The 25,320-nt window shown below is 39.9% G+C and overlaps 1 protein-coding gene across 7 annotated transcripts in view; it reads left to right on the top strand.

The window, feature by feature from the left end:
• The window catches only part of txndc11 (thioredoxin domain containing 11), an 84,018-nt gene that overhangs the window by 52,889 nt on the left and 5,809 nt on the right, over nt 1-25,320 (top strand). For all 7 annotated transcript variants that reach the window (XM_041206525.1, XM_041206527.1, XM_041206526.1 and 4 more), the window contains 4 exons: nt 6,794-7,565; nt 11,007-11,152; nt 14,495-14,607; nt 15,879-15,959. In XM_041206525.1, coding sequence (XP_041062459.1) covers nt 6,794-7,565; nt 11,007-11,152; nt 14,495-14,607; nt 15,879-15,959 — 1,112 coding nt within the window. The remainder of the gene's footprint in view (nt 1-6,793; nt 7,566-11,006; nt 11,153-14,494; nt 14,608-15,878; nt 15,960-25,320) is intronic.

Here is a 25,320-nt window from a genome sequence, read left to right as displayed (position 1 = left end):
ATTTCCTGCATGATTAATTGCATGAAGTCTCCAGTCCAAGTTGCATTCAGCTGGTATCTCTTGCAGCTTCAGCTCTCCATGAAATCACCAATGGCTAAATCTCTGCTCCACGGTAGTTTCAACTCTGCAATGCTGCTTTGCATCTTTGCAATTTTCTACCTCTTCCTTCTGTAACAAGATGCACTCCAGGAACTCACCAAGGCTTCTTAGACAGTATCTTCCAAACCAATGACCACTACCACCTAGGCCAAGGGCAGCAGACACATGGGAACAACACCACCTGGAAGTTCCCCTCCAAGCCACTCAACGTCCTGACTTGGAAACATATCACCGTTCCTTCACTGTCCACTGGGTCAAAATCCTGGAACTCCCTCCCTAACAGCGCTCTGGGTGGACCTACACCACATCGACAGCAGTGGTTCAAGAAAGCAGTTCACCAGCACCTTCTCAAGGGCAATTAGGAATGGGCAAAAAATGCTGGCCTAGACAGCAACACCCACATACCATGAATTAATAAAAAAGAAACAGATGATGCAATTGAATACCTTTTCCTATTCCAATATTGATTGAAAATCCAAAAATTTTGACCCAGTATTCATGCTAGCCACTATAATTCAGAACTCAAAAATTAAATGTACAGAGAATCCTGTCTGAGTGCACCATCCCCAAGATATCCATTCACTCAGTGGAATTGAACCAGTAACTAGAAGCCTAAAAATGACCATTTTAAATTTATTCTTTTTGCTTGATGCTTCAGTAAGTAGAGCTATGCAACCCAAGGAGCTTTGAACCATTTCCATAAATTTACTATCGGCACAAAAATATAAAGAAAGCTAGTGTTTTGTATATTCTGTGTCTGGTATGTGAAAAGGGAGCAGTTCAACGGTGAATGATTTTGTTGAATAGGTTTTTAAAAAGAAAGTTGTCAGGAAATGGTTCGATAAGCCTTGTTTACATGCCATGGTTTACAAAAAGTTAGCTCCCTGCACTATTTATAACAGCACACGCTGTTCTTTGCAAGAGAGAACTCTTTTAACTGAAGAATTGTTGACTTGTCATGAAAATTTCATAGCATGTTAAATTGAGAGATTCCAAGAATTAGAATCAGATTTTGCTGCAACATCTAAAATTATCTCCTTTGCTATCTTGTAAAATTTAAGCCTGCAAAAGCACTTCCTCAAATTATGCTTTTGTACCAAAATCATTTAAAGGAACACAATTAAAGAGAGGAAATGGTTTACCCCTACTGATACCACAAGCTTAGCATAGTTCTACTTCAAAAATGTTTGGCATAAATGAATTTCATAACTTTGTTCTTCAAGTGAGTGATGTTAGTCCTGAGCAGTAGGACATTTCCGAATTTGGGGCACACCGTGTACACATCAAGCATCTGCACATTGGATATTGCACAGCAAGATGCAGAGTAAAATTTCCTCTACTCCCTTACTATTTGAAGGGGATGCAGGAGCAGGTAGACCTGGGTGTAAAGGTGCATAGATCATTGAAGGTGGCAGGACAGGTGGAGCGAGCAGTTAATAAAGCATATAGTATCCTGGGTTTTATTAAAAGGGGCATAGAGTACAAGAGCAAGGAGATTATGCTGAATTTATATAAGATACTCATTAGACCTCAGCTGGAGCATTGTGTACAGTTCTGGGCGCCACGTTATAGAAAGGATGTGAGCACGCAGAAGAGGTTTACAAGAATGGTCCCAGGGATCAGAAACTTCAGTTACAAAGATAGATTGGAGAGGTTGGGGCTGTTCTCCTTGGAGAGAAGAAGGCTAAGAGGAGATTTGATAGAGATGCTCCAAATCAGGAGTGGGCTGGACAGAGTAGATAGTGAGAAGCTATTTGAGCGGGAATAGCTTCTCACTGAGAGGGCACACTTTCCAAACCCATGGCCACTACCATCTAGAAGGACAAGGGCAACAGATAGATGGAAAAACCGCCCCCTGGAAGTTCCCCTCCAAGTCACTAACCATCCTGACTTGGAAATATATTGTTGTTCTTTCACTTTCACTGGATCAAAATCCTGGAACTCCCTTCCTAACAGCACCACATGGACTGCAGCGGTTCAAGAAGGCAGCTCACCACTGCCTTCTCAAGGGCAATTAGGGATGGGCAATAAATGCTGGCTCAGCCAGTGAAGCTCACATCCCATGAATGAATAAAAAAAAGTCTAAAGTGATTTGCAAAAGAAGCAAATGTGACGTCAGAACAAACTTTTCCACACAGTGAATGGTTCGGGTCTGGAATGCACTACCTGAAAGGGTGGTTGAGGCAGGTTCAATCAAGGCATTCAAGAGGCTTTAGGAGATTATTTCTATTCAAACAATGTTCAGGGAAAAGGCAGGGCAATGGCACTAGGTCATAATGCCCATTTTGAGATCCATTGCAGATATGATGGGCCATGGCCTCCTTCTGTGCTGTTAAGATTCTGAGATACTCTTGTCTCAACCTCCAGAGTTTGATGTTTTTTCATTTCTCCACCTCGGTCTTACTAGGGTGAGTGAGATTGCTAAATTAAGACCTTTTGGCTATTATAGATATATTCTTCTTCGACATTCCCTCGGGGTCAAGAATGACTTGCAACTGCTGCAGTTTGTTGGGTTCTGAAGTGACTTATCAGTGCAATGTGCGATTTGCAAACTCTGCCCCATTTGGGGCAGGTGGTGCTTGAAGGATTGTTTGGAGGTTTGTGTGCTCCTTCTGATGCCTTGACTTCACATCAGCATGTTCCCAACGACATGTCTCAATGTTTGATGCCTTCCCAAATGAGCCTTCTCCATTTCGTTTGGTCACGAGCAAGGGCCTCCCATGAATCAGCGGGAATGTTTGACCTCTTCAGGGATGCTCTGAGGACATCCCTTAAGCGTTTCCGCTGTCCTTCTGGGAGTCTTTTGCTGCAACCGGGATCCAATCACTTTGTGAACCTTGGTGTCGGGCATATGAGAATAGTGTCAGTGGAAATGGTTTTGACATGCTGATTTGAAATTAAGAACTGTCCAAACTCATTTTGCAAAGGACCTCGCAACCAGTAGACTGACTTGCAGAGTACCTAACTGGTCATAAATTTCCACAGAACACTTTCTGAAACAAAATACTCCTCCCTCGACTTCAAGAAACTGATGTGGTCGACAATCATCCACTCCAAGAATGAACATGTTGAACAGGGATACTGTTTGTCATGCATCATCCAGTGATACAATCCTCCAGAAAATGAAAGTCTAAATGCATAAAACATTCTAATGAGAAGCTATGTGAACACGGATTGTTTTTAAATCCAACTTTTAAATAGTTATTTTATGTAGGAGAATCTACTTAATTTGTTGCTGTTTGGCCTTCCTCCACCCTTCACCTTTTTTGTTGTTTTGTAAATGGGGTTAATGCCCCTTTTCATAGCATGCAGTCTCCTACAAGTTGAAGTGGATGTCTTTATTTTTTGTTGCAGAATTTAGCTAAGCCCAGGTTGAAACGGTGAACCCCATTGGCAGTAAGGTACTTGTGAAATATTGCCCACCTAGTACATACCCTGTTGATTCTGCTGACTGCTAACTTTGAATTTGACAGTGGTTCATCTTGTACTCACTTTATTTATTAACAAAATAAATTTGCCAGTTTTCATTATGGAGCATGTACAACAAGAGAATATGTATCTCTTGGTTTTTCTTTAAAGGTGTACATCTTTGGCATCTGTTTAAATCTGCCTATTATTCACCCTGATCTCTTCTCCACGTTTCTCAGATTTCCAGTTTGAAAAATCATATGTCCTTAATGTAACATTTTTTGTTGATTTGATATATTCTATTATCATCTTTTTCTAAGTCTGTTGTTTTGGTATTGCTTGATGCTGCAGTTGCAATTGACATTTGGCTGCATGTACATTTCTGACTTGTGTGATAGATGAATAACTCAAAATACAAAAACCTGTGATCAGTTACTGTCAAAAAGTACTCATGTTAAAATCCAGTATGCAGGAACACGGCTTTAAGTATGATCTATGAATCCTCTATTACGCACAAAGGGAATGTTTGAATGGATATGTAACATGTGGGACACATTTTGTAAGTATAGCTCTGTATACTTTAATTATTCTGCTAAGGTCTGCTTACTGCACTCGTCCAACTCTTGGTTGAGGACTACAGTCCCAAGCAGTAACTTGCTCGTTGCCACCAGGATTTTGATAAAAGCATAGCATTGTAAGACACAAAAATTACTTTTTTAAAATAGAGAATTTTGAAACAACTGTACGAATCTTGTACTCCCTTCCCTGCCCCCAAGATGTTCTTCTCACTCTCTCAGCTGACTTAGTTTTCCATACTTGCTGCAGTCCTCCATAGTCTTGTCCAAATGGCCATTTTTCACAAACAGTCCTCAGTAGTGAGCAGGAGATTCTCAAGTGCATGATTCACTACTGTATCAGATGATGCATTTGCCCACTGAGCCATTGGGAAGACCCTTCAGTATTGGCTTAAATCTTTCTTTAGTATGTTTTGCATTTTCTGTTTAATGTGTCCGTGTGATGTATAACAAAGAATCAGTTTATAAATTGTAGTAAAATTTTCAATCTGTCTGAATTTGGTGTAACAAGCAGAGTTTGAAAGAAGTGGACTACTCAATCTTGTTTATTACGATCCCTCTATTCCATTTTACCACTTTGAGGGTTACCCCTGGCTGGTTTCCTGGAGCGGACTGCTGGAGATGCCTGATGCTGTAGAAAGACTCAATTATATATAAGAACATAAGAAATAGGAGCAGGAGTAGGCCGTTCAGCCCCTTGAGCCTGATCCGCCATTCAATAAGATCATGGCTGATCTGATTGTGATCTCCACTCCACATATCTGTCTACCCCCATAACTTTTCACCCCCTTGTTTACCAAGAATCTATCTAGCTCCGCCATAAAAATATTCAAAGACTCTTCCTCACAAGACAGTGGAAGCAGAGTTCTAAAGACTCACGACCCTCAGAAAAAAATTCTCCTCATTTCTGTTTTAAATGAACGACCCCTTATTTTTATTCAGCAACCTCTAGTTCTAGATCCTCCCATAAGAGGAAACACCCTCTCCACATCTGATCTGTCAAGACCCCTCAGGATCTAAAGGTTTTGATCAAGTCGTCTCTTACATCTCTAAACTCCAGCGGAAAAAAGCCTAACCCGTCTGACCTTTCCTCATAAGACAACCCACCTATTCCTGGTATTAGTCTAGTAAACCTTCTCTGAATTGCTTCTAATGCATTTACATTTCTTCCTTAAATAAGGAGACCAAAAGCATATACAGTACTCCAGATGTGATCTCACCAGTGCCCTATATAACTGAAGCATAATCTCCCTACTTTTGTCATCAATTCCTGTCACAATAAACATCACTCTATTAGCTTTCCTAATAACTTGCTGTACCTGCATACCAGCCTTTTGTGATTCGTGCACTAGGATCCCTCTGAATCTGAGCTCTGTAACCTCTCATTCACTCTTAGATAATCCTTTCTTTTATTCTTCCTGCCAAAATGGACAAATTCGTATTTGCTCACATTATACTCCATTGCCAGATCTCTGCCCATTCACTTAACCTGTCTGTCACTTTGTAGCCTCCTTAAGTCCTCTTCACAACTTACTTTCCTACCTGTCTTTGTGTCATCAGCAAATTTAGCAACCATACCATCTGTCCCTTCATCCAAGCCATTTATATAAATGGTAAAAAGTTGAGGCCCCAGCACTAACCCCTGTGGCACACCACTCATTACTTCCTGCCAACCAGAAAAAGACCCATTTATGGCAACCCTCTGTTTCCTATCCAAAGCAATGTGTTACCCCCTACACCATGAGTTTTTACTTTCTGCAATAACCTTTGATATGGCACCTTATCAAATGTCTCCTGGAAATCTAAGTATAGTATATCCACCAGTTCCCCTTATCCACAACACATGATTCCTTCAAAGAACTCCAATAAATCAGTTAAACATGATTTCCCTTTCACAAAACCATGTTGACTCTGCCTGGCTACCTTGAATTTTTCTCATTTCCCTGCTATAACATCTTTACTAATAGCTTCTAACATTTTCCCTATGACAGATGTTACGCTAACTGGCCCGTAGTTTCCTGCTTTCTGTCCTTTCCTACTGCCCATCTTTCCCCTACCCCTCCATTTTGAATAAAGGAGTTACATTTGTTATCTTCCAATCTAATGGAACCTTTCCCGAATCGAGGGAGTTTCGGAAAATTAAAACCAATCCATCAACTATCTCACTAGCCACTTCTTTCAAGACCCTAGGATGAAGCCCATCAGGATCTGGGGATTTGTCAGCCCTCAGTTCCAACAGTTTGCTCAATACCACTTCTCTGGTGATTGTAATACTCCTGAGTTTGTTCCATTGCCTGATTTACAGCTATTTCTGTTATTGTGCCCCCAACAGTGAAGACCAATGCAAAATAGCAGTTCAATTCATCTGCCATCTCCATATTTTCCATTATTAATTCCCCAGACTCACTTTCTATTGGACCAATGCTCACTTTTTTTTAACTGCTTAGATACTTAAATAATAAAACTCTTACTATCCGTCTTTATATTTCTAGATAGCTTCCTCTTGTATTCTAATTTTTCCCCCATTAATCTTTTTGTCATTCTTTATCGGGTGCCATTTGAAGCTTGGAACTGGGAGCTTGATAGAGTGGGGGTATTGAGCTTACAGGATACATTTTGGTGCCGAACGCTTAAAGTCAGAGCACCATCACGATCTTTTCTGTGAAACATGCAACTGATTTTTTTTCCCCCTCCTTTTCTCTTTTATTCAGATAACTGAAGTTGCTCTTAAATATCACAACTGTAACAATAGCAAGGCCGTCCGACGCGTGCTACAGTACATGGAAGAGACTGAGCAAGCTGACCAAGAAGATCAATCCACAGATTCCTATTCGCATGTAGTGGAACCTTTCTTCCAGACTAGGAAATCTTGTTGTAACACACTAATGCTTCCCCAGTGTAATCCTGTATCCCAAACTCGCAACATCTGTGAGTTGTGCATTAATCAAACAGCTGGAATTCGACTGAGTGTGGTCCACATTCCACAGTGCAACTTCGTGGAGCTGGAGGCAGCGCTGGATTCATTCTACCTCAGAGAAGAAACACTTTTTCACCTGCAATCAAGCACTGTAGAATGCAACAATTTTTTGAGCTATTACAGCCCTTTTAACTACTACACTGTTTGCTGCAGGACATTCAGTTCATTTAAGTCTGAACAAATTAATGCCCTTACACTTGCAGAACTGTTTTCCAAAGCAGAGCACAGGAGTGGGGTGGTTTCCCCCAGTTTTCCTCACATTGAGGACAGAGTACCTGTTCTTCTAGACCTGCACCATAGTCAAAGCCACATTACAGGACTGAACTGTAATACTAACAAAACTCTAAACTTTTACTTGTTGGATTCAAATTTGCACTGGAGGTTTGCCACTAGATTAGGAGCCAATGAATCTGCACAAGTGCAAGAATTTGCTACAATTATTGATCTAAGGGATGAAGTTCATTATGTCCTTGACCAAAAGCAGATCCTTGATAAATCTTCTATTGGTACGTACCTATGAAAAAGTATATTGAATATGATTGAGATTTTGGTGATCAATAATTCTCTATATACTTGTATAGTGTTGATTTTAATCTCTCTCGTTCCAATTTACAGATTCCAGTCCAAGTTCTATCTGCTTCATTTAAGTTTAGCTTTCACAAAATTAATCAAATTTTGTCTCTTTTTTCCATTTTGGTCCTTTTCATTTGAAAATCAAAGATCAACTTAACGAAGCTGCAATGAATTTGGAGGGCAATTCGGTTTATTTGATGTAGCCATCATTAACCTCTGGAAATCGTGGATTCAAATTTGATTCTAAATTTGTGTACTGAATTTTCCTTGCAACTTTGAAAATATGTACATGCCTGATCTCTTAGCTAGATTCAATTGAGCTGTGTATGTGCTTTGACCGCTTGAGTATTGTGTACGCAAACGTTTCTCAGCCTTACTCAATAAACTTGCTATTCAGGGCATTAACTACTTGCTGTCTTCCCTCACTTCATGCTCAGCTCCCTGAGTTGACCACCTGCAATGCAAATGGGTGTTTTGAATTGAATCATTGTAGTAATGTAGATTTGGTTGTGGGCCATCCATGTAGCTACATGGCAGCACAGCTGATCCTGGATTGCAAGGCTCTCTACAAGGGGACAATGACCGACTGACTGAGTATTTCAATACCTAGGATAGAAAATAAAGGTTCAGTCCTTGTACAGTTTATCCTTGATGTTCACTTATTCAATCGAGACTCTTACCATAGCACAACCTCCGTAGGAGTCTTGGTAATTTACTACTTTTCTGCCATTTGCGTACTTTGGATCATTTTTGTTGCTGTCCTCTTGGTGAGGATGCTCTTGAGTCTAAATTATGATGCAATTTTGTTTTAAAAATTCATTTACAGGATGTGGACGTCATTGGCTGGGCCAGCATTTATTGCCCATCCCTAATTGCCCTTGAAAAGGTGCTGGTGAGCTGCTGCCTTGAACCACTGCATTCTCTGTGGTGTAGGTACACCCATGGTGCTGTTAGGGAGGGAGTTCCAGGATTTTGACCCAATGACAGTGAGGGAACAGCGATATATTTCCAAGTCAGGATGGTGAGTGGCTTGGAGGGGAATGTCCAGCTTGATGTGTTCCCATCTATCTGCTGCCCTAGCCCTTCTAGATGGTAGCAATCATGGGTTTGGAAAGTGCTGCCTAAGGAGCCTTAGTGAGTTTCTGCAGTGCACCTTGTAGATGGTGCACACTGCTGCCACTGTGTGCCGGTGGTGGAGAGAGTAAATGTTTGTGGGTGGGGTGCCAATCAAGCGGGCTGCTTTGTTTTGGATGGTGTCAAACTGGAGTGTTGGAACTACACTCATCCAGGCAAGTGGAGATAATATATTCTTACGTAGCAGCTGTTATCATTTTCCAAATATTCAAAGAAGCTATCTGACTTTAATTATCTTTAAAACCTAACTAATGTGAAAAAAAAGTTGATGAATCCCTTCAAAAGTGATCAGGACCAAGTAAATTTAATTGATTGATTTGACAGTTCATTTTTGAATCTATCAATTGCAAGTTTAGATCAAATCCCAAAGGATTTAAATTAATTAAATTAAATTTAAATCCCTGTTTAAGTCTTGTGTAAAAATAACTGAAGGAGGGATATGACTACAGTGGTGAAATTCAGACCACCAAGCTAAATTTTATATAAAAGTCTCCATTCTTGTCATCTATTTGTCTTTAATTTTAACCTTCAATTTCTCAAATGACAACTCTAAGGAATATATCGGGGTCAGATTTGCGTCACACTTGTTAATGAAACACCTTCTCTGGGAGCAAACAAGATTGATACTGTTATTGGAGTCATAAAAATGTTATGTTGGATATGAATGCTCCTGCAGCTTAATATAATCAAAGGTGAACCGTCAGGACTTTTGGTTATTTTGGGTTTTGATTTTTGTGAACCCTCGTAATTAATGTTAAAACATTGACCTTTTATTTCCCACACTTGATTGTAACCTGCTTTGCAAGCGCGCATACCAGGTGAGCATTGAATCTGACTCGACTGCATTGTTTCCTGTGTTTGAAAGACCTGCCAACACTTTCCTTCAAGACTGTGGGAATATTGAATGTCCATCATTCAACTGAGTTATTAAACAGAGGCTGCCTCTTCAGGTGGGCATAAAAGATCCCATGATACTATTCAAAGAAGAGCGGGGGGAGATCTCCCTGATGTCCAGACCTGTATTTATCCCTCAAGTACCTATCACTATCACACTGCTGTTTGTGAGACCTTGCTATATGCACTTTGGCTGCTGAGTTTGCTGCATTGAGTATGTACCCATATACTTGCCATCTGTAGCATTGTAGTAGAATGCACTACTCCACTTAGCCTGCTTTAAGAAATGTTATCAGTGTTCTAAACTGTGATGCGTTATATCTAAATATGATCAATTAAAATACCCAGGAGGATTACATCTGTTCTATAATATGTAACTCTTCATAATTAGATTGGTTTGTTTTAGTTTTCTTCTGCTTACCACAGTGTGGAATGTCCATAATGGGCAATGGGTTTCTATCCCTTTGAACATAAGAACAAAAGAAATAGGAGCAGGAGAAGACCATATGGTCCATCATGGCTAATCTTCGGCACAATTCCACTTATTTTTCCGCCTGCTCTCCATGTCCCTTGATTCCCTGAGAGACCAAAAACCTGTCTATCTTAGCCTTAAATATACTCAATGATGATGCATCCTCTGAGGTAGAAAATCCGAAAGATATGCAGCTCTTTTGAGTAAAGAAATTTCTCGTCAGCTCAGTCCTAAATGATTGCTCTTCTCCCCCCCCCCCCCCATCCTGAAACTGCCATTTTCTTCTAGATTCCTCAGTCAGGGGAAACAACCTCTTGGCATCCACACTGTCAAACTCCTTCATAACCTTGAACAATTCAATGAGATCACCTCACCATTCTACAAACTCCAGAGAATATAGATCCAAATTACTCAGCCCCTCATCGTAGGACAACCCTCTCATCTCAGGAACCAATATTTGTGTTAAGTATACTCAAATAGAGATTAAAGCTTCCTCTACTTTTTGTTTCAATTATTTGCTTCAAACTTAACCTTTAAACGGACATCCCCTACTCCTTTTCCAATTTTATACACATTGTTATGGACTTTATATATGATTCAGTCTATAGATTTAGTGACAAATTGTACAACTGCTTACTCTGTGAACCTTGAATGAGACTGCAGAAGCATTTTTTTTTCACTCAAATCGAGACTCTTGTTGATTCCAGGTACTTAAGATCCTCTCTCTCTATTTATTGTCCCACCTTCTGAATTGTGTTTTTTTTTAAATTGAAGTCTATTAAACCTGAAAGCCATAGAATGTAACTTGTATTTCGACTGCAGCATGCAAAAGTCAGAAACTTAATTTACTAAATATTTGATTTTCTTGTTCCAGAAAGCATTATAAAAAATTACAGTAGGACATACAGTCCATTAAATCGGCATCTTATTGCTGGAACCAAGTCTCAAGCTCAGGAAAAATATTTAATTGCTGAAGTAACGACCCAGATGTTTGACAGCATAGTACTGGATGTTGAAAAGGTGAGTCTCCAGTTTTTGTTGCTGCCTACCTCAATTGTCATGTTTTGGTAACAACCCCTGTGTTCTGTTGAAGATGCCATTATATGTTTTTGTTACTAGGGTTACTATGATGATTGGTTTGAAAGATTATTATGTAGTATGTTCTCAAAGGCTAATTCTCATTTCTCTCTAAAATACATAAACAAATAGCTGTGTTCTTGGGCACTTTGCCTGTGCCAGCTAGGTGCTGTTCAACAAAATTAATTTGGGTTTTATGCTGATTTTGTTCTACTGCCTCTTTGCTCAGTATTGCAAGCTCAGTTCTAGCGGTGAATAAAACTGGTGTTCTATATCACACACCGATCCATTTCTGAACAATTGTGAGGAAACATTACAGTTTGACAAGACAAAGTATTTTTGTCATAAGATTTTAAAGCTACTTTTCCTCCAAAGTTGATGGTAAATAGTTCTGCAGGCACTGACACCCTGGTATGAGGCTGGATGATGTCTGTTGGGGAGGCAAGGCATCATATTTGGAATCTAGTTTTCACTTTGTTTAATATCTATAGCCACTGAAGAGTAACAGAAGCAGGACAAAAACAGATTTACCTGGAAAAACTCAGCAGGTCTGGCAGCATCGGCGGAGAAGAAAAGAGTTGACGTTTCGCGTCCTCATGACCCTTCGACAGAACTCAACTCTGTCGAAGGGTCATGAGGACTCGAAACGTCAACTCTTTTCTTCTCCGCCGATGCTGCCAGACCTGCTGAGTTTTTCCAGGTAATTCTGTTTTTGTTTCGGTTTTCCAGCATCCGCAGTTTTTTGTTTTTAACAGAAGCAGGACCCCTGGTTACTTGGGATTTTCTTTTCCTCCTTCTGTGGATACTGAGACCAACTTTAGTGCTCAACATTTGGCTAAATTGAGGAGTTTGGAGCAGATTAGGAATTTGGTTTTTAATCTTCTGCTTGTATATAGGCCCATTATCAAACTGTGATATATTTACCAGCCAATCCATTGAGTTATATTTGTTTTTTAAACTGTAAATGTGGGATTGTATGATTTCCTCTTGCCCTAAAGGGAGGGGGTGGGTGACATTGATGCTGTGGCACATTCCATACTTGTTGGCAGCCCTCTGGCATCTTATCCAAGTGAGCATTTTAATCCTGCTTTGAGCCTAGATGTTATGAGTCATCACACCTGAGCTTAATCCTGTTCTCACCTGACTTCTACACACCCATACATTCCAGAATTGGCCACAGTTGGGATAGCATGTGAGAACGGCAATCCTGACTTTTCTTTTCTCTCATGCTCTCACTCCCTAACTCAAGGCTGCTGAAATATAATTGTAGCAGCTCCCTAGCTGGTGATTGGCTTAACACACACCAGGAATTGAACCTTCTGGTCTATCACTGTTATTCACACTATCAAAGTTGAATCTGAATTGTTGTAATTTTGCAAACAAGTATTTTGTGTAGCTACTACAACCTCTATAATTCTCCCTTGTCCGTTCTTTTGTTGAAGGTTGCTAGTGCTAGTAAAAGGCAGCTGCAGAACAGGCTTCATGTGAAATTCTTCATCAGTGACCTGGATGGGGTAATGAGGGCTGTGGCAAGATTTAGTCATTCAGTAGAACAGGAGTGCACATGTCTGGCTTCAAGCAGTTTTGAAGCACAAAGTGCAGAGTCAGATATTAGCTAAAAGGAGCTGATAAGTCTGTCGATTTTGTTTTTCTTTGTCATAGTCATTACAGCACAAAAGGAGGCCATTTGGATCCCCTAAGCCTATGCTGGCTCACTGTAGTCCCATTTCCCATTGTGCAGATTCATGTGGCAAATAATTTTTTTTTGAGTATAGTCTCTCTCTTTTGTAAACATGCTAGGAGTGCTATTCTTAAATTAAACATATTTTAATTCTGATATCATGTAGGTGGTGCTTCTCTGGCTTTTTATTTGGTTGTTGGAATTGGGGAAAATCAGTAATATTTGTTCACATGTTCTGTACCAGCAGCAAGTCAATATCTCAGTTACTGCTTTAATCAGGCCCTTCTTTCAGAAGACCAAACTTCAAATCCCTAAAAATCTGTTTTTCTTTGTAGATTATGATGTTTTGGGGGAGTGGTGCACATTCTGAAGTTCTAATTTAGTGGTACATGAATCAACCATTTTTATTCACAGAATATTTCTCCTCTAAAATGACACATTCTTTGTCATTTGTCATACACTTTCAGCAACTAATACATCTTGCCATGATGGATCATGCTTGGAAAATATCTTTGCCAAAAGCTAGGCTCCTATTTATCTCAATACTACTTTTTTCAAACCCTGATTGTTCAGCCACTTTTTAAAAAAAGTCCTGTGAGCATTGTCTTTACAAGCTGAAGCATAACAAAACCTAAGTACTGTTCATCATGACTGTTTGCGGAAAAGGGTCTGGGAGATAAACAATACTTTATTGAATGGAAACATTTTAAAAATGCAGGTTTGAAAAGCATACATTTTATAAGGTCATTTTAAAGTGCATGGGGGAATCATGGTTCTGCTGGGGTTTTTTTGATCAATATAAATGAAGGTCTTGGAAATTCCCCTCAACCCATCCCTCCGACTGCTTGAGATGGATAGCCCAGGAATTAGACCTTGTAAACACCACCTCATACGTTGCCTATCCTATATAAGACATGATTCTCTTCCCAATGAGGAACTGATTTATGCATGCTCAAAGGCACACAGAGAATCTGCATTCACTAGTAACCAGTAACCTGTTCCATGGGTCGGTTTATAAATTGATCTTAAGTTACATTCTTTCAAAAAGTGTTTGTTTTTTTTTAACATTCTGATAACAAAGTATTACTGGAACAGCAAACTGAATTTTGCAATCAGTTTACTTAAATCTGGCAGCCATACATTTAAACAGTATTTTTCACTTTTTTAACATATCCTTTTTGAAGGCATAGCTTCTAACAATTCATTGAAACAAGTATTTGGATTAAAGGAAGTCATCTTGTGAGGCTGTAATCATCTCTATAAAAATCTCCATCCAAAATCAAGAATTGGGGCAACAGAAAATGTTTGTTAAATGCCATTGGTAGCAAAGTTATAAATATGCGTAAAAGAAAATGCGAACATCAGATATGTCAGCTCCACCAACCCCTTCCCTTGTGTTCCCTTACTTAATGCATAGTATCTCAAACTAGCATGGTTATATTTAAAGGAAAAGTAGCTTTGAACTGGGGGAACAATAGCTCCTCCTTCGCATATGGCCCTAACAAATAGGTAGGTGCAAGACAACATCATTATTTTGTCTTTGTTTAAGTCTTTGGATGATATACTGTGCTGACTAGCTTGTACCATACTGTTTTCTCTTGCAGAATGTCTTGCTACTCTACTACACTCAATGGTGTGGATTTTGCACTGTCCTCAATCATGTGTTTATTCAGGTTGCCCGTCTCTTCCATGCCAATGATGGAATCGTAATAGCCAGGTAAGAAATACTGAAATAGAAATCTAAGAAATAGATGGAGTATAATGTGGAAAAATTTGAAGTTGTTCACTATGGCAGGAAGAATTTGAAAAAGCAGTGTGTTACTCGAACGGAGAATGGTTGCAGAATTCTGAAGTGCAGAGGGATCTGGTTGTTCTAGTGCATGAGTTGCAAAAAATTAGTATGCACATAGAGCAAGTAATTAAGGTTATTGGAATGCTATCCCTTTATTACGAGGTTGGAGCTCTCTAATATTGTCATTCTGAAAGGCAGCACTCACTGCAGCCAAGAAGATAGTGAGTTTAAACTAACTCTGGAGATTGAGTACGTAAACTAGCCTGACATACCAGTGCAGTATTGAGTAAGTGCAACATTCTCTGATGTCCTCCCTTTCAAATGAGCTGGTAAACGAAGGCCTGCCTGCTTTTTCAGGTAGATGTTTAAAAAATCGAATGGCATTGGGTGTTTTCCCAGTGCTCTGTTCAACATTCCTCCCCTGCTCCAACTGATTAACCAGTCGTTCAGCCCGTGGCTGACTGGGGTCTTCGTGTGAACAGAACAACTGCCTCATTTTTCTACATAGCAACTGTTGCACTTCAAAGTGATTTACAGCACGTGAAATATGTTGAGACATTTCTGAGAGATTTAATCAGGCCCATTATAAATGCAGATCATTTTCTTGTGCCTTGTTGGAGATGTTTGGTCACTATGGCTTTTCAGGTTCTATACTCCATTTCTAAACCTGAGGAGTATCTGGTAAAATAGTTAAAACGTATTTATTGTAATAAATGTTTGGACTCAAAAACTTGCACAAGGGTTCAGCATCTCACATCATCTTCTTAAAAGTACAGAATTTGGCTCTATAGTTTATATGATATTTGATTACTTAGCAAAACTTCACAGATCAGCCAGCATGGCAATAATTAAGCTATTTTTGGAATGAACTGTGCCAGGATCATTTATTCTGTGAAACTCTGTACAGTGGCAGTGCATTGTTTTTAAGGCAGCATTATCATTTAACAACCTATTTTTGTTAATTAAATAATGTCTATGTATAAGGAAAGGAGTGTTAGTAATTGGTGAAATAAAACATAAATAGTTGCAAACTTTTTTCCAGTAACTACAAATGTGTTCATGAAAGTTATTTGAATTTTTCAGCCAATTTAGCATTTGTATTTATGGTCAGAAGAAAAGTGGATCCTGTTTTTAATTTTAGTACTCCTTTTCTTAGGATTCAAAGCTCATTCACCAAGTTACTCTTGTGCTTTCAGAATCAATGTTGCCAAAAATGACCTTCCATGGGAGTATATGGTTGATCGATTTCCAACTGTTCTCTTTTTCCCCAGTAAAAGGTAAGGTTCGGATAAACTACGTTTTTTTTTAACTAGGGCTCATTGCTTATCTTTTGTACAAGTACTCCCAACTGTAATAGCTTGGGAGTTTGAGTTTACCATTTTTATGGCTCGTCTAAGTGCGATTGCCAACTTTTGTCAAATTACACGCCATTAGAGCTGCTTCTATGTCAAGAAACCCTCCTGCTAGTGCGGCCATCCAAAAACACTAACCCTGACTTCCATAAAGACCTTGGCTTTGCATTGGAAATCAACATACTGGAGTACAGCACTTGATTCAATGTAAATGCAGTTTGTTTCGCAGCAGGACCCAGTGGATAGGGAGATTTGTGTGCTGTACCACTGGTCTGTGGGGGTGTTCCTTTGTGTTCCATTGGACTGAAACATGGCACCATCCTGCCTGAAGTTTCCTTTTTTTTTTGTTAACCAAATTTCTTTTTCTATGCTAAGTGCTAGCAACTGCAAGAAGCATTGAACCAAGGAGGCTGGGTTAGTGCAGCCAGTTAAACTCTTAGAGTTGCTTGATGGGTTTTCTACTGCAACCAAGTTATTTTCATTTTATGCTGCTATTAATTTGGCTCCTTCACACCATTTGTCCAACATCTCAACCGATTCAGCTCTTGCTGAAGATTCCTTCAGCCTTAACCTTTTTTAAACAAGGTTTCTTACCCAACCTAAAGACCAAAAAATGTCAATCGTAGTTTATTTGAACTGCCCTGTGTTTGAAGTAGTCTACAATGGTTCTCTCCTCTTCCTATTTAAATGTGTCAAAGAAAGTAAGAACTTGCATATATACTTTGGAGTATCCTGAAGCTGAGAAGCCAAACGCTTCCAAGCCAACCAACTACTTCTGATGAACAACTATTGTTGTAATGTGGCATAGTTATTATATTGTTACAACTGTAGGAAAATCACTTGGGAACTAAAATTACACCTAAAGCAGTGTTCTACATTGCAAGGCCCTCGAGCCAGTGGTGGCTCCCATTGACACTAAGTGCGGCACCCGACTCTATCCATCCGTTTTCAGTAACCGCTTTATCCTCCCAAGGGTCATGGCGAGCCACAGCCCAAACCAGCATCATATTCCTATTTATTTTATTTTTAACATTTTAAAAAATGCCTACCGAGCCTATCAAAAGTCAGCCTTCTTTACATGTCACATTGACCATGTGGTACAATGTGTGCCAATAAGTACATCTAAGTGTGTGTGTTGTACAGTAACAGTTATATTACCATAGCAACCACCATAGAGCTAGCAAAATATTCAGCTGTTGGTGTCATGTATATTTTTGGCCCAAGTGGGAGTAGTAAGCAATAATTTAGTAGTCGATGTGGCTCTCACGCTGCAGGTTTTTTGCTAAAGTGGCCCTTGCTTGAAAAATAGTGAAGACAACTGTCCTAAAGTATCAACAGTGGTACTCATGGCATTATGTTGAATTAATTTGTGATTTGGTCTCCTAGTTATGTATTTCACAAGGCAGCTTAGGCAATACTTCGACATTTTGACTATTCACTAGACGAGTCTGCAGCACAGCAAACAGGACAGCTACCTTGCTGGGAGTCGGAGCGGAGTGGACCTGCGGGAGACAGTCGGGAGCTGAGGAGCGTGTTGTTTCACTGTTTCAGCTGCTGTGAGGCTGCAGGAAGAGGGGGAATAAAGGATCTGTGACTTCACTGGAAGCTATTAAGTTGATTGGCTGATAAAGTGCTCTGTCTAAGGGACAGAGTGTGAGAAACCAGCTTGATCAGGCAAGTTAAGGTAGATCTTTAAATATAAAGAACTAAAACTTTAACATAATAAACCAAAATTTGAAAACTTTAAAATTAAAATCAAACAAAGATTTTAAAGCGATAGAATTAAAGTAATTTAAACAAACATCTAAAACACACTTGTAATTAAGAAGCATATAACCTTTAGTTGTCAGTGGTATGAGTTTTCAATAAACACAGTAAATTGTACCATACATAGGAAGAAAATAATTAAAGTAAATTAACGAAATAACATAAATTAGAATGGCAAGGCTGTGAGATATGGAGCTTTTGGACGTCAAGGCGATCCAGGACAAACACATCTGCAGGAAGTGTAAGCAGTTTGAGGAATTCCAGATCAGGGTTATTGATCTGGAAGCCGAAATGCAGACACTGCGCAGCACAAGGGAGGGGGAGGAATAGCTGGATACTTTGCTCTTAGAAGAGAGTCATCTGTTCTGGTCAGCAGTGAGGGACAGGAGGATGTGGCTGTCAGTGATGCAGGTAATGGGACTAAGCAGACAGTAGGGCAGGAGCCTCGGGCTTTGCAATTGTCAAATAGGTTTGAGGTGCTCACAACCTGTGTGGATGAAAGCGAGGTGTGCAAGCTGGATGAGCTGGCTGGCCATGGCACTATGGTACAGGAAGCTGTTCAAGTAGGGGGTGCAAAAAGGAATGTAGTGGTAATAGGGGTTAGTATAGTGAGGGGGATTGACACTATTCTCTGCAGCAAAGAGCGAGAGTCCAGACGGCTGTGTTGCCCACCTGGTGCCAGAGCTCGGGGCATCTGCTCAGGGCTGGAGAGGAACTTGCAGTGGGAGGGGGAGGATTTAGTTGTCATGGTCCATGAGGTACTAATGGCATAGGGAGAACTAGGAAAGAGGTTCTGCAAAGTCAGTATCAGGAGCTAGGTACCAAATTAAGAAACAGAACCTCAAAGGTAATAACTTCTGGATTATTACCTGAGCCACATGCAAATTGGCATAGGGCAAATAAGATTAGAGAGACAAATGCGTGGCTCAAAGACTAGTGTGGGAGAAGTGTGTTCTGGTTTGTGGGGCACTGGCATCTGTACTGGGGAAAGTGGGGGCTGTACCGTTGGGACAGTTTACATGCAAATCGCATAACTAGGGAAGTAGCGAGGTATTTAAAATAAACGAGGGGTGAGGGATCAAGCTTGGGTAGAGGTAGCAATTCAAGGTGTAAAGTCAAGGCAAGAAAGCAAAATAGTGATACGAGAAATAAAGGTCAGAGAATAGGAAGGGACAAAGAAAAAGCCTAAGAATAATCAACAGTCAAGACTAGATGTTGCAAAAGTAACAAAAAGACAAAACTGAAGGCTGTCTATCTGAATGCATGTAGCATTCATAAAGTAAATGAATTGATGGCCCACATTGAAGTAAATAAATATGATCTGATTGCAATTATGGAGACAGGGCTGCAGGGCAACAAGGATTGGGCCCTTAATATTGAAGGGTACATGACATTGAAGAAGAATAGGAAGCTAGGTAAAAGTGGAGGGGTAGCACTGTTAATCAAAGAGGGTGTTTGTGCAATAGTTGGAGATGACCTTGGTTCAGGAGATCAGGATGTAGAATTGGATTGGGTGGAGATGACAAATAGTAGAGGAAAAAAGTCTGTAGTGGAAGTGCTCTACAGGTCCCCTAGCAGGAGCCAGAGTGTAGGACAAAGTATTCAAGAGAAAATATTGTGTGCTTATGATAAAGGGATGGCAATAATCATGGATGATTTTAATCTACACAAACTGGGAAAAATCAGATTGGCAGCAATAGCCTGGATGAAGAGTTCTTAGAGCAGCAAGTTCTGGAATCAACCAGAGAGCAGCTTATATTAGGCTTGATATTGTGTAACTAGACAGGATTAATTAATTAATGACCTCAGTAAATGCACCCCTAGGTAGCAGCAACCACTATATGCTTGAATTTTACATCCAGTTTGAAGGGCAGGCCTAAGACTAGTATCTTAAACTTAAATAAAGGCAACTATGTGGGGATGAAAGCTGAGCTAGCTAAAGTGAACTGGGAAACCAGGCTAGAGGATAGATCAATAGAGAAGCAGTGGCGGACATTTAAGGGGATATTTCAGAGTATTCAGAATAAATACATTCCTACTATAAAGAAAAATTCTAAGGGGAGGACCCACCATCCGTGGTTAACTAGAGATGTTAAAGAAAATATCAAACTTAAGGAAAAAACATACAACTCTAAAGATGAGCGGCAGGTCAAATGATTGGACGGAATGTAAAGAATGGCAGAGAATGACTAAAAGATTAATCAGGACAAAGAAATTAGAGCACGAGAGGAAGCTAACTAGAAATGCAAAAATGGATAGCAAGAGTTTCTACAGGTTTTTAAAAGGAAAAGAGTAAGTAAAGTGAGTGTTGGTCCTCTAGAGAGTGATAGTGGGGAGATAATAAGGAAATGGTGGAAGAAATGAACAAATATTTTGCTTCTGTGCTCACTATAGAGGATACAAAATACTTTTTAGTAATAGCTGCAAATCAGGAGGTGAACGGGAGAAAGGAACTTGGTGAAATTGAAATCACTAGGGAAACGGTACTGAGCAAATTGATGGGGCTGCAGGCTGCCAAGTCTCTGGGTCCCAAGACTACATTCTAGTGTCTTAAGAGGTGGCTAATGAGGTCATTGATGCACTGGTGTTAATTTTCAAAATGCGCTAAATTCTGGAAAGGTTCCGCCAGATTGGAAAGTAGCAAATTTCACCCTTCTATTCAAGGAGGGAGGGAGGCAGAAAACAGGAAACTATAGGCCAGTTAGCTTGATGTCTGTCATAGGGAAGTTATTAGAGTCGCTCATTAAGGACGTTATAGCTGGGCACTTAGAGCTCAAGGCAATCGGGTAACGTCAGCATGGTTTTGTGAAAGGAAAATGCATTGGAGACGTTTCTAAGGAGGTTTATTAGATTGATACCTTGAATGAGTGGGTTGTCTTCTGAGGAAAGGTTGGACAGACTGGGCTTGATTCCACTGGAGTTTAGAAGAGTGAGGGGTGATTTGATTGAAGTATACAAGATCCTGAATGGCCTTGACCAGTTGGATGTCGAGAGGTTGTTTCCTCTTGTAGGTGAGTCCAGAACTAGGGGGCACTGTTTTAAAATTAGGGGTCACCCATTTAGGACAGGGATCAGGAGAATTTTTTGAGGGTTGTGCGACTTTGGAACTCTCTGCCTCAGAAGGTTGTGGAGGTGGGTCATTGAATATTTTTAAGGCAGAGGTAGATAGATTCTTGTTAGCTAAGGGAATCAAAGGTTATCGGGGTTAGATGGGAATGTGGAAATCAAAACACAAGATGATCAGCCATCATCTTATTGAATGGCAGAGCAGGCTCGAGGGGCTGAATGGTCTACTCCTATTTCTTATGTTTTAATTAATAATTGGGCAGCACATGCAAACTCAGTATGAGGTTTTTTTTGTCCGCTAGAGAAATTATCTACTTTTCAAACTGCAAGCATCATATGCTATTTGTAACTTTGGCCATCTATTTGTCACCCTGCACAGTCAGCAACTACAAGTTTTTGATGAAAATTGCTGACTTATTTTTCCCCAAAAAAACCAAAACTGCATACTTGAATCTGTGTGGAATATTTCCACAGAAGTCTGTTTAAAAATAACAAAGCACAGATGTAAGAGAGTATTTCACACCATAATTACATCGCCCTTCGCCTTTTTCTTTCTCTGCATTGCATTGAATCTGACCAAGAGAATGACAGATTACTTGTTCCCAATGACACTTCTTTTAGAATTAACCATAAAAGGATATGGAACATCAGCCCAGCTGATTTTTCTTTCCATGCTTGAAATCATCTGGAATCCCAACTATCACTTCCTCACTGGCACGAGTAGCTCGTTTTGTTAAAGGGTTGTGGGTACAAGCCAGCAACCTCTTCTTTGGCAAAGCACGTTAGGGCTGCATTCTTACTGTTTGTAGCCTAAAGATGTGTTTTGGGAAACCTTTTAATTTAAGAGGTGCAGCAGAGCCTTTTAACAAAGTGTTTCCCTCAGGTATATTACATTTTGTGACTAGGTTTTCATCATTTTTTTCTTTTTGGAGCCCGGTCGGTGCATTATACAAGAGCAGTCTCTCAGTTCCTCTTGTGAGAGAAAAGTGTCTGTCTGGCCTTTGCTTATCATCAGCTGATGACATTTCTGAGACCAGAATAGGGAAGACACATTATTAGGCACGCTATTTTGATTGCAGCAGTGTAGGTGCAGTAGGGTAAATAATGTTTTCAACCAAATACGCTGCAGTAAAGTATTTCTTGAGGATTATCCGTAATTTATAATTTGGAAGATGAGCATCCAAGTGGGATGCAGGAGGGACAAAACACAATGAATACATATTTGCACATCATTAACCGTGATGACACAAGTTAACATGGCCATGATATGCAAACAAAACACTTGGGATCCATTTCTAGAATTGAAAATCAGGAAGTTTGTTTAAAATTCTTTAGAACCTTATTTAGAGTACACTTAAAAGTACTGCGCACAGTTCTGGATGAGGGGCAGGAAAACAGTCATCGTGAATGGCTGATTTTCAACCTGGAGGAAGGTGTACAGTCCAGTTCCACAGCGATCAATTTTCAAACTCCTGCTTTTCCTGATGCACATTATTGACGTAGACGTGGGTGTACAGGGAACAATTTCAAAATTTGTGGATGACACAAAACTTGGCAGCATTGTGAGCTGCGAGGAGGCTATTGATAAATGTCAAGAGGACATATACAGGTTGTTGGAATGGGCGGACAAGCGGCAAATGAACTTTAAAGCTGAGAAGTGGTAAGTGATTAATTTTGGTAGGAAGAAAGAATTGTACCTTTTTTCTTATGTTGCCTCTAAAGGAGATGCAGGAGCAGAGGGAACTGGAGGTATATGTGCAGAAATCATTGGTGGTAGGGCAGGTTGAGAAAGTGTTTAATATAACTAACATATTTGATCCTGGGCTTTATCAATAGGGTCATAGGGTACAAAAGTGAGGAAGTTATGATATCCCTGTAAAAATGAACCCTGGTTTGGCCTCAACTAGAATATTGCATCCAGTTCTGGGGGCACATTTTGGAAGGATGTGAAAGCAATAGAGAGGGTGCAGAAAAATTCATCAGAATGGTTACAAAGGAAATGCTGAGGACTGTTCACCTTGGAGGAAAAGATTAGGAGATTGATAAAGGTGTTTAAAGTCATGAGGGGTCTGGACAGAGAAAATGGGGCTAAACTGTTCCTGTTGGCAGAAGAATTGAGAACCAGTGGGCATCAATTTAAGGAAATTGGGAAAAGAAGCAACAGTGACATGAGGCAAGACTTTTTTTACACAGCGAGTGGTTAGCTTCTGGAATGCACTCTTGAGAGTGTGGTGGAGGCAGATTCAATCATGGCTTTCAAAAAGAAATTGCAGGGTTTCAAGGGGGTAAGTTGCACACAGAGAGCCAGCATGGACATGACTGGCCGAATGGGAGCCTCCTGTGCTGTAACAATTCTATGATTCTGGTCTCCATGTTGCAAAAATGACATACAGGCACAGGAGAAAATGAAGAAAGATTTTTCTAAGGCTAATCCCAGAACTGAGAGGTTACAACAGGAACGACTGAATAAGATGACCTAACAGAGATATTTAAAATTGTGAGAGAGTTTGATAAGATGGATGCAGAAAATGTATTGTGGGGGAGATGAAAACTAGGGATCATAAAAATAAAATAGTCACTAATAAAATAATCACTCATAAAATAGTCACTAATAAATCCTATAAGCTTTCAGGAGAAATTAGAGTATTTAGAATGTGGAACTTGCTGATGATAGTATAGGTGCATTTTAAAGGGAACTAGATAAGCTCTTGAGGGAAAAAGAAATGGAAGGAGATGCAGGTGGGGTTAAATGAAGTAGCCTGGGAGGAGATTCATATGGAGCATAAACACTGACATAGGTCATTTGGTGTGTCTGGCCAAAACTTAATAATACTCATCAGAAAGTATGCACAAAGATGAATTATGTATTGCTATTGGGGAAAGTTAGTGGAAAATAAGTTTGCAGTTTTCTTCCTTTTAAAGTAAGTTTTCCATGAGCCCCACCTATCTTTAGGGTGCAGTTTTTGTTTTAAGAATGCCTTTTAGAAAATGGCATTAATTACTTGCATACTGTTTCTGCAGTGCCGTGTCTTTAGAAAAAATCTGAAGAAATCATTTCAGAGTTGGTTAATGTTTTACTGTGAGGCCGGGGTCTAGGTGGGAGTTTTGGGGGTTGTCTATTCTCGCAAGGTATGCTGCTCAAGTCCGATGTTTCTCAAAACCATTACTCTTATTTACGGCAAGTATTTTCACATTTGGATCTCTACACACAGTTGGAGCTTCTCCTCCTCCGAGATCTCGCTTACTTCTCAGTCATGTGACCTGACATCATTATTACATCAGCATCATGTATGCTTCTGATGTTCACCAGTGGTGTAGTGGGAAATTTTGAGGTGCAGGAGTTCTAGAAATGTGTTGGCCATATAATTTCTAAATCTACTATTACATGGTTTTCTTATGTATTATCATTTGATTCCCCAAACATCAGTAAAACCGTGCCTTTTTTAAGTGAACAATATTAGTGCGGGTAGGCATTTTATTTCAAACCATGTGGTATTTTGAGTCAAAAATAAAAGTAAAATACTGCAGAAGCTGGAAACCTGAAATAAAAACAGAAAATGCTTGAAAAACTCAGCATCTGTGGAGAGAGAAACAGAGTTAATGTTTCGAGTCCATATGACTCTTCAGAGCTAAAGAGATGTAGAAGTGTGATGAAATCTATACTGTTTAAGGGAAGACGGAGCAGGTGAAGCTGGATAGCAGGTCAGCGATAGGTGAGGGCTAAGGAGACAGTGACAAAGATGTCATGGTCACAATTCATATGTTCTGCTTTCTTACCTTTTATGCTTCCATCAGCACCTTCTTTAGCCCTTACCACTACCATTAACACTCCCTTTTGTCTTGTGTACAGGGCACTATTTCAAAAGCTGAAGACAATGCAAGATTTGGAAGTATTGTGAACTGTGAGGAGGATAGTGATAGACTAGACTTCAAGAGAATATAGATGGGCTGTTGGAATGGACAAACACATGGCAGATGAAACTTCATGTAGAAAAGTGTTAAGAAATACAGTTTGGTCAGAAGAATGGGGAGAGGTGACATAAAATAAAGCGTATAATTCTAAAGGAAATGCAGGAACAGAGGGACCTGGGTGTATATGTGCATAAATCATTGAAGGTGGCAGGGCAGGTTGAGAAAGCAGTTAATAAATTATACTGAATCCTGGGTTTCATGGGAGCACAGAGTCCAAAAGCAAGTAAGTTATGAACCTTCATAAAACACTGATTCATCCTCAGTGGGAAAGATGTGAAGATTTTAGAAAGGGTGCAGAAAAGATTTACAAGAATGGTTCAGTTATGTGGATAGATTGGTGAAGCTGGGCAGTTCTCGTTGGAGACGGTTGAGAGGAAATTTGTTAGACGTGTTCAAAATCACGAAAGGCCTGGATAGAGTAAAGGGAGAAAAACTGTTCCCACTGGCAGAAGGTCGAGAACCCTAAAATTCTCTCCTCACT

The sequence above is a fragment of the Carcharodon carcharias genome, chromosome 15 (genome assembly GCF_017639515.1).
Source record: "Carcharodon carcharias isolate sCarCar2 chromosome 15, sCarCar2.pri, whole genome shotgun sequence".
In the NCBI taxonomy this organism is placed as follows: domain Eukaryota; kingdom Metazoa; phylum Chordata; class Chondrichthyes; order Lamniformes; family Lamnidae; genus Carcharodon; species Carcharodon carcharias.
The sequence above is the reverse complement of the archived record's forward strand: the minus strand, read 5'-3'. Positions and strand labels throughout refer to the sequence as shown.